General features: G+C 46.3%; 2 protein-coding genes across 3 annotated transcripts; one reads left to right on the top strand and one right to left on the bottom strand.

Annotated features, from left to right (window-relative positions):
* The first annotated feature begins 5,041 nt into the window (after nucleotides 1-5,041).
* Nucleotides 5,042-7,656, top strand: LOC109750282 (polyubiquitin). Its single transcript, XM_020309243.4, has 2 exons — nucleotides 5,042-5,266; nucleotides 6,069-7,656. Exon 2 carries the CDS (start codon nucleotides 6,069-6,071, stop codon nucleotides 7,440-7,442), a length of 1,374 nt encoding a protein of 457 aa, XP_020164832.1. The 5' UTR covers nucleotides 5,042-5,266; the 3' UTR covers nucleotides 7,443-7,656.
* A 1,980-nt stretch (nucleotides 7,657-9,636) lies between these two features.
* On the bottom strand, nucleotides 9,637-12,541 carry LOC109750293 (uncharacterized). Of its 2 annotated transcripts, none has more exons than XM_020309256.4 (5): nucleotides 12,225-12,541; nucleotides 11,989-12,063; nucleotides 11,810-11,898; nucleotides 11,627-11,698; nucleotides 9,637-10,924 (listed from the first exon to the last, which is right to left on the bottom strand). In XM_020309256.4, the coding sequence occupies exon 5, from the start codon at nucleotides 10,920-10,922 to the stop codon at nucleotides 9,996-9,998; it is 927 nt and encodes a 308-aa protein (XP_020164845.1). In that variant the 5' UTR covers nucleotides 10,923-10,924; nucleotides 11,627-11,698; nucleotides 11,810-11,898; nucleotides 11,989-12,063; nucleotides 12,225-12,541; the 3' UTR covers nucleotides 9,637-9,995. The 2 variants fall into 2 exon arrangements, with proteins under 2 accessions (XP_020164845.1, XP_040244931.1); XM_040388997.3 differs by having other exon boundaries at nucleotides 11,810-11,858; nucleotides 12,225-12,504.
* Nucleotides 12,542-15,549: the final 3,008 nt, after the last annotated feature.

Here is a 15,549-nt window from a genome sequence, read left to right as displayed (position 1 = left end):
TCATGGTTATCATTATTCTTTATAGCATACATGTCATCACAATAATCATCATAGATAGCAATTTTGTTCTCATAATCAATTGGAACCTCTTCCGAAACAGTGGATTCATCACTAAATAAAGTCATGACCTCTCCAAATCCACTTTCATCAATATAATCATCATAAATAGGAGGCATGCTTTCATCATAATAAACATTCTCATCAAAACTTGGGGGACTAAAAATATCATCTTCATCAAACATAGCATCCCCAAGCTTGTAGCTTTGCATATCATTAGCATCATGGATATTCAAGGAATTTATACTAACAACATTGCAATCATGCTCATCATTCAAAGATTGTATGCCAAACATTTTATTGCATTCTTCTTCTAACACTTTGGCACAATTATCGGAATCCTTATTTTCATGAAAGACATTAAAAAGATGCAGCATATGAGGCACCCTCAATTCCATTTTCTTTTTGTAGTTTTCTTTTATAAACTAACTAGTGATAAAACAAGAAACTAAAAGATTCGATTGCAAGATCTAAAGATATACCTTCAAGCACTAACCTCCCCGGCAACGGCACCAGAAAAGAGCTTGGTTGACGGGGTGTTAGTACCGCTTACCTAGCCTCCCCGGCAACGGCGCCAGAAAACAGCTTGATGTCTACTACACAACCTTCTTCTTGTAGACATTGTTGGGCTTCCAAGTGCAGAGGTTTGTAGGACAGTAGCAAATTTCCCTCAAGTAGATGACCCAAGGTTTATCAATCCGTGGGAGGCGTAAGATGAAGATGGTCTCTCTCAAACAACTCTGCAACCAAATAACAAAGAGTCTCTTGTGATCCCAACACACCCAATACAATGGTAAATTGTATAGGTGCACTAGTTCGGCGAAGACATGGTGATACAAGTGCAATATGGATGGTAGATATAGGTTTTTGTAATCTGAAAATATAAAAACAATAAGGTAACTAGTAACAAAAGTGAGCGTAAACGGTATTGCAATGCTTCGAAACAAGGCCTAGGGTTCATACTTTCACTAGTGCAAGTTCTCTCAACAAGGATAACATAATTAGATCATATAACAATCCCTCAACATGCAACAAAGAGTCACTCCAAAGAGTGCGCCAAAGTTTCTACCGGAGAGTCAAGACGAAAACGTGTGCCAACCCCTATGCATAGATCCCCAAGGTCACGGAACCCGCAAGTTGATCACCAAAACATACATCAAGTGAATCAATAGAATACCCCATTGTCACCACAGGTATCCCACGCAAGACATACACCAAGTGTTCTCAAATCCTGAAAGACTCAATCCGATAAGATAACTTCAAAGGGAAAACTCAATTCATCACAAGGAGATAGAGGGGGAGAAACATCATAAGATCCAACTATAATAGAAAAGCTTACGATACATCAAGGTCGTGCCATATCAAGAACACGAGAGAGAGAGAGAGAGAGAGAGAGAGAGAGAGAGATCAAACACATAGCTACTGGTACATACCCTCAGCCCCGAGGGTGAACTACTCCCTCCTCGTCATGGAGAGCGCCGGAATGATGAAGATGGCCACCGGTGATGATTCCCCCCTCCGACAGGGTGCCGGAACAGGGTCCCCGATTGGTTTTTGTGGCTACAGAGGCTTGCGGCGGCGGAACTCCCGATCTAGGTTTCTTTTCGGGGGTTTCTGTATTTATAGGAATTTTTGGCGTCGGTCTCACGTCAGGGGGGGTCTCTGAGTCATCCACGAGGCAGGGGGCGCGCCCAGGGGGTAGGGCGCGCCCTCCACCCTCGTGGATGGCTCGGGACTCTTCTGGCCCAACTCTTTTACTCCGAGGGCTTCTTTTGGTCCATAAAAAATCATCAAAAATTGGCACGTTAGTTGGACTCCGTTTGGTATTCCTTTTCTGTAAAACTCAAAAACAAGAAAAAAACCAGAAACTGACACTAGGTTAATAGGTTAGTCCCGAAAATCATATAAAATAGCATATAAATGCATATAAAACATCTTAGATGGATAATATAATAGCATGGAACAATCAAAAATTATAGATACGTTGGAGACGTATCATACCTCCATGCGCTCAGCTTGTGAACAGCTTTTTCTTGCGTGTTCAACTGCTATATGCGTATATATCTTGCTCGCCATTGAGGCGACAGCGGAGCGCTCTGCTCGCGTCCCTGCGCGCGCGCTTTGCAGCGGTTGGGGCCTGCGCACGATCATGTTGGGGGCCATATGCATGCGGTTGCGCCGCGCGCGTCGCCACGATGCAGTTACGTGCGACACGATGGAGTTACGCGCTGCAAATTAGAATTGCCATCCGGGCGTGCGGATATTCCAGGTCGTCTGGCTTCCCAATTAATTCCGCGGCCATTATAACCTTAGTCTCTTCAACCTTTCGATCTCGCCCCACAACACAACAAGCACACCCACGACGACACATACAGAGAGGATATCTAGCGGCGCTCCAATGGAGTTTGGTGAGCATAAAGTGGAGACCTACGCCAGGGAGACGGATCTCTCGGTGGTGTACACCATCGACTCGGCCGTGGTCGAGGACTACATCAACACCGTGGAGCAATTGCTTGCTCGAGACAAGTACATGGTGGTTGGCATCGACCTCCCGTACACCGGCGGTCGTCCTGGCAAAGATCAGAAGGTTGTCGTCGCCCAGTTGTGTGTGCGCCATCATGTCCTCATCTACCACTACTGCATGGCCACAGAGCCTTGCGACCGTTTTGTCAGGTTTGTCAAACCGACTACACGTTCGCTTTTGTGGAAACCTCCAATGATATAAAAGCGCTCAAGGTTACGGGCTTGGCCTGCAAGAACCTTGTCAAAATCCGTGACCACTACAGGGTCTGGGGCAGCACGAAGAAGGACTCACTGGTTGAAATCGCCTCGGCCATCATCGACCCCTACTACAAAAAGATGAAGCGGGATGCCAACGGAACAAGTCCCATATCCTGGCACGGGGCCTGGACGCGGCAACTGGATGAACCTCACCTCAAGTTCGCGGCCAAGAGCGCGTACACATGCTACGAGATGCACAGGCGGGTCCTTGACATGAGGAAGTGCCTCGTTACCGAAATCGACGAGGTGGGATCGAGCCACAAGCAAAGCAGTAGTGGCAAGCGTCACAAGAAGTAGATGATGATCAGATAATCATTTATCCTAGTTAATTATGCATGTAATAATTTGGTGTGTGGAAATGTCATGTGTGTAGTAGCCACCTATGTAATTATGCATGTAATAGTTTACTTTGGTGTGTGCAAATGTCATGTGTGTAGTAGCCACCTATGTAATTGGATGTTTAATTTGATTATGCAATCATGTCCTTATAAGCGTGTGTATATATGTTGTTGTTCTGTATGCAATCTCATCGCACAACACACACGTCTTATTAGCAGCAATCGTCTGTGTTATTATTGATATTCGCACACATTTCTGATTATAGACATGTTTGCCACGTATCACGCACATCTTGTTAAATTGAACCGTTTCTGTTCTCTTGGCTCAACGCAAACAATTCACCCGAGTGAACTGTTTGCCCTCTATCGCACACACCTTGATTTGGCTGACCGTTTCTTTTGTTCCGCCTAATCACAAAAAGTTCATCGGAGTGAACTGTATGTCGTATATCGCATACACCTTCATCTGGCTGCCTGTTTCTGTTGTTCTGCCTCATCACAAACAGTTCATTGTACTGAACTGTATGCCTCGCGTCGCACATGCAAAAATCCAAATCGTGTTTGATGTATCCGCCATCGCAAACGTTTTGCATCTTTTTTGACGGTTTTTTACATCACCATTTGCGATTATTGCATCGCACACAGTTTAGTCGAAGGGTCCTTGATTGTCATGTCGCGTTAGCAGCATCCTACGGTAGTGAAGGCATGCCCCGTGAGTGGCATCGACATGCAAGACATGGTATACATGCGCCCCTCTTTGTTTCCATTCCCGTTATGCTTGCATATCCATTTCGCATATCCATTTGCCCATATGCTTGCATGCTATTCATTTGTAGGCATTTCAAGCTTTGGAGGCATTCAAGGTCCAACATGACGGCAAGCCTTTCAACCTCTCCCATTGCTGGATGGTCATCAATGTGGAGGAGAAGTTCAAGGCGCAATATGCCGCCCTCATGGCGCGTGAGGGGAAGAAAGCCGTGGAGGAGGTTGAGGAGGGTGAAAAAAGCCACGGCCGTGGGAGAAGACCAACTCCAAGAAGGAGGACAAGCAAGATGCGGTGTCGATCGCCTTGCTCGCAACCGTGAAGGGCAGGATAAGTAAGGACTCAAGGGAGGAGAAGCGTCGGCAAGACAAGGAAGAGCAAATGAACGCCTTCATGGAGATCCAAAGATGGAGGCTTGAGATGGAGGCGGAGAAGCAAGCCAAGATGCTCGCGATCGAGGCCGCCAATGTGGACCTCAACACCGTGTTGCCGAGGAAGAGGCCCTGGTTCGAGAAGATGCAGGCCAACATGTTCAAGTTCGACGACGAGTGATCTATGGCGGCGAGCGCCATCCTTTTTGTATGCCGGCAAGTGTGCTGGCATGACCACGACCGAGATGGCGTGGTCGAATTCCCGCCCATTTTATGTGTGTTGGCATGTGTGCCGGCCGCTGGCAAGTCCGCCAGCATGAACTGTGGTGGTTTTCTTGGTGGCTGGCATTGTATGTCGGCCGCAGGCATGATGCCGGCATCAACTTTGGACGACGGCATGGCCGCTGGCATGATCTATAGCCATGAGCCTTTTTCGAATTTATGCGCGGACATGAAATGGGTCGCGGAGTTGGGTGCATGGCCGACCCAAAAGAAAAACAAGACGGACGCCGGGCGTCCGACCCAAAAGGACGAAAAGGAAACAAAATCGCTGTCCATTTGAGTCGGCCCATTAAAGTTGTTTTAAAGGATTTTCTTTTCCGAGGAGAAAAGATATTTTTAGGGGTAGAGAAAAGATTCATCAACGGACGGCCGACGTGCACGGACGGTGCTAGCGGCGTGAGCCGGTCACCAACCTTTTTCTATAGCTGGCCAAAACCTTTGATATCTCCGCGGCGGGGTCGCTCTCCTCTCCCTTGCCTTTCCCCGAAATTGCGTGGTGGAGGCCTCGCATCGCTCCCCACCCGTCGTCACCCGTGCCGTAGCCTCACGGGACTCTTCTCCCTTTAAATCCCCATCCCCTCCCGTCTCCTCCACCACTCATCCAATCCTCCCTGCCAAGCGAGCCCCAGAAAGTTTCCGATCGAATCGAAGCCAAGGCTTTCTCGTCCTCCGAGGTACGCGAATCCCAGACCGCGCTCCTCGCTATTATCGTTGATTGATTGCTGTTGATCTGCCCCGTAGTCGGTTGTCGCGAAATCCCTCTCGATTATGCCTGGATTATCGGGTGAATCTGCCGATTAGAGGTGTCTAGTTGATTCCGCTCGTTCCATATAGATTTGTTGATCGATTGCTGTTGATTTGGCTCCGTTGTCGTGAAATCTCTCACGATTATGCCTGGATTATCGGTAGATCTGCCGATTTGAGATGCAACTGATGTTGATTATGTTCATCTAGGCGTATGTAGTTGATTGATTCCGCTCTGTTCCTGCTGAGTCGTTCAGACTTTGTGGCGCTCATGAGCCTTTTATGTCGCACCTATGCGATCTGTCAACGGATATACCGGGGCACATCTAGATGTGCTTTAGCAAAACTGTTTCCTATATTAGTTGTTGGGCCTAGTAGTTGTTTGGAGGATTCGTTCTTGTGCACCGGTTCTGCTCTAAGAGTCAATTGTGTTTGCTTACAATAGTACTGTTGATTTAACTAGATATTGTAGCTTGCTGTGTCAAAACTTGAAATTATCTGTACTTGTGCATCAGTTCTTGTCTGAAAATCATATATATTAACTGATTTTTTTAGCTTGTTGTCAAACTTGAACATCAATCTGCTATCTAATTGTTCCTATTGAGATGTTCACACATAGTTACAATTTCATCCCTCTTGGATCGTGGCTTTCTAGTTCATATATGCTTTATGTTCTGCAGTTTCATGATTACGAGTGCCTTACTATGGTTTTGGTACACTTTATGTTTGCAGATGCAGATCTTTGTGAAGACCCTCACCGGCAAGACCATCACCCTTGAGGTCGAGTCCTCTGACACGATCGACAACGTCAAGGCGAAGATCCAGGACAAGGAGGGCATCCCTCCGGACCAGCAGCGCCTCATCTTTGCTGGCAAGCAGCTTGAGGACGGTCGCACCCTCGCTGACTACAACATCCAGAAGGAGTCCACCCTCCACCTGGTGCTCCGCCTGCGTGGTGGAATGCAGATCTTCGTCAAGACCCTCACCGGCAAGACCATCACGCTCGAGGTTGAGTCTTCGGACACCATAGACAACGTCAAGGCGAAGATCCAGGACAAGGAGGGCATCCCCCCGGACCAGCAGCGCCTCATCTTTGCTGGGAAGCAGCTTGAGGACGGCCGCACCCTTGCTGACTACAACATCCAGAAGGAGTCCACCCTCCACTTGGTGCTCCGCCTGCGTGGTGGGATGCAGATCTTCGTCAAGACCCTCACCGGCAAGACCATCACGCTCGAGGTCGAGTCTTCGGACACCATCGACAACGTGAAGGCGAAGATCCAGGACAAGGAGGGCATCCCCCCGGACCAGCAGCGCCTCATCTTTGCCGGCAAGCAGCTTGAGGACGGCCGCACCCTCGCTGACTACAACATCCAGAAGGAGTCCACCCTCCACCTGGTGCTCCGCCTGCGTGGTGGGATGCAGATCTTCGTCAAGACCCTCACCGGCAAGACCATCACGCTTGAGGTTGAGTCTTCGGACACCATCGACAACGTGAAGGCGAAGATCCAGGACAAGGAGGGCATCCCCCCGGACCAGCAGCGCCTCATCTTTGCCGGCAAGCAGCTTGAGGACGGCCGCACCCTCGCTGACTACAACATCCAGAAGGAGTCCACCCTCCACCTGGTGCTCCGCCTGCGTGGTGGGATGCAGATCTTCGTCAAGACCCTCACCGGCAAGACCATCACGCTCGAGGTCGAGTCCTCGGACACCATCGACAACGTGAAGGCGAAGATCCAGGACAAGGAGGGCATCCCCCCGGACCAGCAGCGCCTCATCTTTGCCGGCAAGCAGCTTGAGGATGGCCGCACCCTTGCTGACTACAACATCCAGAAGGAGTCCACGCTCCACCTGGTGCTTCGCCTCAGGGGTGGTATGCAGATCTTCGTGAAGACCCTCACCGGCAAGACCATCACGCTTGAGGTCGAGTCATCGGACACCATCGACAATGTGAAGGCGAAGATCCAGGACAAGGAGGGCATCCCACCGGACCAGCAGCGTCTGATCTTTGCTGGTAAGCAGCTCGAGGATGGCCGCACTCTGGCGGACTACAACATCCAGAAGGAGTCCACCCTTCACTTGGTGCTCCGCCTCCGTGGTGGCCAGTAAGTGCCTGGCCATGGAGCTGCTTATGTCTCTGGGCTCACAAGTCAGTTGTCTTTCTGTGTCCTTCGATGGGATTGTCAGCGTGTCCTCGTCTGGTCTGTTCTTTGTTGCTACCGTGCTGTGGTCTAGCGTTATGTCTGGTTGTGTCTGAACTTGCTGCTGTTGTGCAGCAGATTTGGATGAACTTGAAAGAATAAGTGAGCCCTGAACTTGTGCCTGTTGTTTGCTGTTTGTACTTCTGCAGTTCCTAAACCTTCGCGATTGCATTTGATCTTCTTTCGGTGCTTTATTTTAAATTATTTTTTCAGCTCAGTATGAGCTGATGTGAGAACATTTTATACTGAACTGAAACCAAGAAAATCTGAACGAATGCTCAGCTTCAACGGGTGCTGAGTTCCCCGGTGCATCTACCCCATTTTTATCTTAGACAAAGTTTGTTAAATCAAAATATGTTCATGGATTTTTTTAATTGATTTCTTTCTTTTTTGCAAATTTGAAGAAGGTTAGCAAGTTAAAAAATGTTCACAAACTTAATTATTTCCTTTGTGAACTTTAAAGATATTCATGGATTTAACACCCTTAAAATCCTGGTCTAAGCGACCCCATAGCTTCTGACGCACCAGGCGGCTCTAGAAGGTTTCATTGGTGATGTTGCACCGGTAGATGATGGCTTTGACAATGTTAGCAGAGTTTCTGTAAGCACTGTGTATTTGTTCTTGTTGTAATATGTTGATCGATGTAATTCCCAGCATGGTTTCATTAACTCAAAGCAGAGCTCTTTTCGAGCCTTCATTCTAAAAAAAGCTGATTCAAAATAATTGTTTATTTTAGATTCTAAATTCAGCTTTACTGGCAAAGCTGTACCTAATCCTTGAAGCTATCTTAATAGATAACCTCATTGTCTCACGGCTAGACTGAAATCTCAAAGGATATCCAACGTAGACTATACAAATTACTAGGAAATGTTATTAGTACATTGGTTAGTACAAATTCTAAAAATGTACCTTGAACTAAAACCACAACACTTATTTTGAAATAGAGAGAGTAGAACACAACTATATGTCAAGATAATAGCTGTAAGGTTTATTATTATTCTTTGTTTGCCATGTTTCGGGAATGACTACTGTTGACTTGTCTGATAGGTTTAGTGGTCTAGAGTTACATTATGTTTGAGCTAGCAGAAGTGTTACTTTCTTTTAAATTACACAAATTTCTATAGTCGTCTTTTATATACATTATACTTCCTCCGTCCTAGATATAAGCTAATTTAGAGATTTCATTATGAGCTAATTTAAAGATTTCATTATGAACTACATACAGATGTATATAGACATATTTTAGAGAGTAGATTCACTTATTTTGCTCTATATGTAGTTTATATTGAAATCTCTAAAAATACTTATATTTAGGAACAAAGGGAGTATAGGATGGCTATGTATGTGGCTTCTTTGTCCTCATGCTCAAATCCTGGCTCCGCGCCTGTCTTTGAGCAGACCAGCGCCTTGCCACCACCAGTTCAATCAGAACCTTCGCCATCCTAAAGCTGGGGTTTGGTGAAGGCTTTTTCTAGAAGTGGGATCCTCCAAAAGATGTCCTTTGGTGCACGCATACTTTGCCAAGATAAACTTCTTCCACAAACCGTGCCCCTCTTGGAAAGAGCTTCCAAATCCAGTTCGTCGTCAGGGTGACTGATGTTCCTGAGTTGCTGCTCAGAATGCCGAGACTCCACACTCATAAAGTCCATTACACAAAAGTTCAAACATCACCAAGTTTAGTGAATTTGTTAAGTTGGTGAGACGCAAAACAACTGAACAGGAAAACAGCGCAGTCACAGCCATAATAAACTCATGATCATCCAAGCATGCAAAGCAACCAAATTCCTGCATTATAGTTTCAGACTTTCAGTTCCAACGCACAAGACCATGAACAAAATTCCCCGCACGCCATCCACAAACTTTCAAACGCTAACTGCACCAAAGAACGGACACATGCACAACAACACAAGTATCTTAATATTTAAGAGGCGATTCATGAGCAAAAATGTGAATATATCTATAAATAGAGCAACTAGCAAAAAAAAGGTCACGCCATATTTGCTACCCAACTCCACATGAGTGTATGTCGAGGAATATTCACTCATGAACCAGAGGCAAGCAATATTATCAAGATATCAGCATGTACAGAAACAGACGAAGTATAAAGCAGAACTAGAAATGATCCATTGCATGTAACTGGACAAACTGCTTCACCATGGAAGCAAGCACGCAATGACTTCGCCATTACGCAAAAGTATCATCAGTATAGTAACCTGTACCTATCTACCAGTAGACACACAAAAAATGAGTTTTGGTTTCAGGGTGATGGAACCAGCGAGTCAAGAAATCTCATCGAGTCAGTCACGATATCCGGTATAGACTCACACTGAACCGTCTATCATGGTTGCGATTCAGACTTCACCCTCAGGGGTCAGGGCAGTGCACTTTCAGTTAACGGGTACCTAATGATTTTAGATCAGAAGCACTCGGCTGTACATCCTCTTTCACTGCAAAGGGGACCTCATCGATCTGTGCAGTTTCTTAGATCCAGGAGACCTTGTGCGACCTGCAGCAGCACCATGGAATCCCGCACCTCATCTGAAGTATCAGCAGCTGATTCGTCACCTGGATTGTCAGTTCCTGATTGGTCAACAGAGGTTGTATCGAGAGGCAGGGGAGCCTCTAAGACATCTGACTTCTGTTCTTGTTCCCGATCCGCCTCTGTGGCCATTGGCTCCGTCAGAGATGTCTGTTTCAGCTTCGGCGTGCCAGACCCCGACGCATCATTGTTGCCACCTTGAGCACCATCAGAAGCTGGGCTGTCACTGCTGTCAGAAACCTTGAGATCAAGCTTGGGCCGTTTTGGCTCAACCACAACAGAATTTTCAGGACAATCAACCAGCCTTTGACCATCATCATTGTGAATCAATTCCGTCTCTTCTAACGAAAGGGCTTCATTTCCATATTTTTCAGCACCTCCACAGAGATCCACAGAAGCTGAGTTTCTATCAGATATTATCTTAATGAGTTTACCCAAAATCAACAGAAGATACAACTTCTGCGTCGGGTTGTCCTCTTGCACCGCATCAGAATTATCAGCAGCTGATTCAACCCCTGAATAATCAATTTCCGGTTCATTATCAAAAGATGTATCCTTGCCACGTGGGTACTGGAGAAGACTAAGCCCCTCTGCAGCATCTATCTCCTCTTCTGACGGAAAGACTTCATTTCCACCATCCATCTCCTTCGCTGCACCCCGGCTGCTCCGTGGCCGCCTTTCTATATGAAAATTAAGCAGATCTTTCCTATCACCAACACTGCTTGAAGCCTCTTCCTGTCCTGCGGCATTTTGCTCAGGATTCTTGGGGGACTTGCATTTCATCTTGTGGCCATTAAAAGCACGTTTGGTTTTGTAGGTCTTGCCGCAGGTGCTGCACTTCTTTCCCATTTCTGAAACACAGCACACTTACAGTTAAGGGCACGTCATAGGAAATTCAATGGATTTAGGAAAAAAAATTCAAGAAAGCAAATCCATGGAAGCAGCAACTGTGGAAATATCCTAAATGATAGCCTACAGATAGCACCCTACTAGCAATAACAACAATCATATAAAATTGGGGAAATTCATGGAAGTGGCATATTCTTTCCACGCATGCTGCATATCTTGTGTTGAGGGCCATTTCTGAATCACAGCAATCATTCAGTAATTAAGAATGCATCGTATAAGCAAGGCATTCTTTGAAACAAACAACAACCATATAACCAGTAAACTAAAAGATAAGGCTTGATGAAAATCCTCGGCAAAAGTGAGAAACTTGCTGGCCATAACACCAACATAACTACGCAAAAATTCATCCAATCAATTGCGTCAACTACTGCATCAGACACATTAATTCAATCTCATCAAACTTTTCTTGCAAGAGAACAACTTTTCCCTCCAGAGAACATACCAAGAACTGGCACACGATCATTGCATCAGGTACATACATGAACTGAAACTTGGTTCTGGGATGACCCCCCCCCCCCCCCCCCCCCTCTCTATTTCTTTCTGTATTTCAAGCATTCTTGCATACAAGGGGTCACAGCGAAGAAATGAACTTCATCTACCAATCACTAGGCAGTAGCTAGCGAGACATGGTAAAAGAGTTGTACCTGAAGGCTTCGAGGCTTCTTGTGGAAAATGGCAGGCGATCGAATTGGTCAGGAAAAGCAAGAACCTGAGGACTGGAACAAGAAGAGAAAATAAATGTATCAGCAAGAAACTCTTCGCATCAGGAAAACCAGAGTCTATTGAACTCTTGGCAAAGGAACAGGAATGCAAGACTCAGAGCACACCTCGAAAGCAGTTTTGTTTGCTCAATCCGCTTCTTCAGAATTCAGATAACTAGCGAAAGACGCTGATTAGCTGCTAATCACGGTGGAAACTGCGCAATGGAGATTGAACATACAGAGTAAAAACAGATTCTGCACAAACAATCGGAGTAACTGAATCGAGATGGACACGGGATTCGTACCTTCAGGCTTCGCTTGGGCCTCTTCCAGGAACTGGGAAGCGACCAAACTGGTGAGGAAAGGCAAGAACTCGCAGGCTGAAACGAGAAAGTGGAGAATGGATTAGCAAGAACTTCATAGACTCCGGCAATAGAATCGAAGAACCAGAGACAAGCACGGCTCGATTTCTTGGCGAAAGACCAAATCACGAACCGGACAGCGAGCAACGAAGGAAGAACGGGCAAGAATGGGAACCTACCTCAAGAAAACTGTTCCGATTCAAGGTTCTAATCGACTCCGATGGAGACCTAACTTCAGGGAAATTTGGTGGAATGCGGCGAGGAGGCCCGCCGCTACTTCTTGCTTCCTCGCAGTTCTTTCGGTGGGCGCTCGCAACTAACCGAGCGACGGCGGGGGCGCGGGGTGTTCTTATAGGCTGCTGCATCCTGTGAATCTGGACCGTGGTGCGTCCTAGGTTCATCTTGCACGCGTGCGGCGACGCCCCGGCGCGGCGCGCCGCTGCCTGTGTGCAAGGAGCGGAGGATAGAAGCGGGTTGGGGGTTTGGGGGTCGGAGTGGCGGACGGAGCATTGGGAGAGAGGATAACAAAATGTGGAAAGACAATGTCGAAACGGCCCACAAGGCCGAAAATCAACTAGGGCCGGCCGCAACCGTGCTGTGCCGGGTCGACCCAAGTGTTTCATATTATATATATTTGATATTTTAGCTATAAATAGTTTCTTCTATAAACTTGGGCAAAGTACCAACCAAATGTGTGGGTTATATGTGACAAAAAGAACATAATATTAAAGGTAGGTACAACATTGTGGCGAAATTTACTTATGTTATGTCAACACTGATATAATCTAGGTAGGTGGTCTGTAATAGTATGGAACCGAGCTAGAGAACATTGTAACTCCATTGACGACTTAACTGCATTAATAAAACAACCGGTTCTATTTGGGATACACAATTGCTTCGGTCACAATTTATCTCACATTGTCTAATGGAAAGAACAACATTCCTCTCTAGTGATTGCTTTTCCTAAAGGGGAATAACTTTGTGTTGGCCATATGATCGAGGCCGCGAGAGTTAAGAGGCTAGCACATCAATATTTTGTCAAATCCATCTTATATTTCTACTCAACAACATTTGCTCGTCATTTTGTTTGACAAAGGGTAATATATTAATATCAAGATGATACCAATTACACAAAGCCTCTACAATGACACAATATGAAGAACTGCTCAATACATTGAGGATCTCCACAACCATAAAGGATAAAAAGGAGAAGTAAACAAAGAGAGCTAACACGACTAACCCACGAGCATGGTTCTCACCCGAACCACAAGCATGGTTCTCCGAAAACAACGCCTCTAGGAAGGGAATGATATCCAAGAGTCGTCACTGTCGAATCCCACTGTTGATGGTTAGATCTTGAGTTTTCACCCATGTGAGGAAGTCTGAGGAATCTCCAAAGCAATGCCTTCAACAAGGACATGGATCGTAAACACCTTCATTGTCAGGTGCAACCAATGAAGGCCAGACCTAGAGTTTTCACCCTAGAGCTCAAGACCTAGTACTCTAAGTGCGCCACCAAACCGAAGTTGACATGTGTTGCCGCCATCACTTGCCGAAGAAGAAAATGTTTCTGACCATGATCACTGGAAATCAAAATTCAAACTGTTCCATGGAAATACATACACGATGACAATTGTTCACGTGCATAACCTTGGCATGGGATCACCATGCGAGCAAGGCCATGCCCATGAACATGAATTGTTGCACCATACAGAGAGTCAAGCATCATTAGGGAGTTTCAACACCTTGCACACACATGCTCTGAAGCAATTGTGGTAGGGCCCGACAACGCCCATACATGGCAAGCCATAGCCGCACCATCCCCGTGCCACCACATCACCACCTTGCGCCGCCACCGGCGCCATTGTTGCCGCATCGCTGAAGCCATTGCCAACCAAGTCGTCAACCAATTCCCGAGCAACTGTCAAACCACCACAAGATAGTTCAGGGGAGGCATTGATCCCACGCCAACCATCGTTGGCTAGATCAAAGACACCGCACAATTGCGATCTATGGTGGCAGCCGCACACTTGTTTGCATGGACCTCCTAGAAACACTGGGGAAAGGGCCATGGCGCCGCGCATGGGGGGCAACCTTTGTTGCCACAAGAGAAGAGGGAGCGCCCAACCACTACCATCCTTGGCATTTATTATGCGTGAGCTTCGCTGGCGGAGGCCTTCAATGGCGGCGAGATGGTGGAAGGGAGTGGCAGTGAAGGAGGCGACGGGCTAGGGTTGCCCCCATGTGTGCAGGCTCGGACGACGCGAGGGTCTTTATGTTGGCTGACATGAACACTCGCTCATCATGGATTTGAGTATTAGAGTTGTCCTATTGGATGAACATGGGGGTCCGTGCTTAATAGATAACCGATGATGTTAGGGTTATCAAGAAGACATTGTTTGCGGTATCAACAATCATCTACAAAATGCCCATCAAAAGAGACCATTTCTCTTAAAACTTGTGACCACGTCTATAAGTGATCCTACTCACACTAGACCCAATGTCAGGTAGTTAGGCCTATAGTAGGGCAAGAAATATTGAATGCTGATACACTTTGCTTCTTTCTATACGATAATATGCATAGTCCGTTGATGCGCTCCCTATGGGTAATAGAAAGAGAGTGAAGAAAGGACGATCCTAGAAAAAAAATCAGCAGTACATCATGTTACCATTTAGCATAGATCTGTGTTTTTAATAAACAGTCGCTACCCCTGCTCTGTGTCAGTTTCCTAATCAAAAGATAAATGAGCACCCCTTCTACGGAAGTTATGTGTCTTTTTGTAAGCTGCTTCGACATGGTTCTCTTGATGCACCCTAGTTTGTTCGTTAAAGTCTATATCTATTGGGGCGTGCTACGCGCAAGATCAGCCGGGTCGCGAGCCGTCAGATCTGCCGCATCGAGCGGCCGAGCGCGTCTCCACCATTGAAACACATGTCTTGTTGCAGAATTATTTCTGCAACACAGGACTTGTTGCGGATTTTTTTTTGCAACAGTTGTTTTGTTGCAATTTTTTTTGCAACTGAGGTTTTCTTGTAATTTTTTTGCAACTGAGGTCGTTGTTGCAGAAATTTTTTGCAAGAGTAATTTTATTGCAGAACATAGACCCATCGTAGACCATTGCAGCACCGCATATGTTCCGGAAGCATAGCCCCTGCTGCAGAAGCGCATTCAACGAAGGATGGTATGCGGGCCCTCACTTGGACGTCTGTCATGCTGTCATGCAGGGAAGGTGGCGGACGCGACCGCTGCGATCTGGCGGGTGATGGTAAGTGTTTTCTATATCTATTTGTATAGTTTGGTTGAAAGATTAAAAGAAAATCTTATGTATGAATTTGCCTTCATAGGTACATTTCCAGAATATTATTTTTGGAGGGGATTTTTAGAATATCATAATTGTGTTAGGTTCTGTTCATATGTTGCAACAAAAACTAGTGGTTAAATGACATTTTGAAGATGGTGCCAATATCGAAAGCGTCATTTATTTGTGAACATAGAAGTTCGAG

The sequence above is a fragment of the Aegilops tauschii genome, chromosome 5 (assembly GCF_002575655.3).
Source record: "Aegilops tauschii subsp. strangulata cultivar AL8/78 chromosome 5, Aet v6.0, whole genome shotgun sequence".
NCBI classification, from domain to species: domain Eukaryota; kingdom Viridiplantae; phylum Streptophyta; class Magnoliopsida; order Poales; family Poaceae; genus Aegilops; species Aegilops tauschii.
Note: the sequence above shows the minus strand (reverse complement) of the source record. Positions and strands in the feature narration are given on the sequence as shown.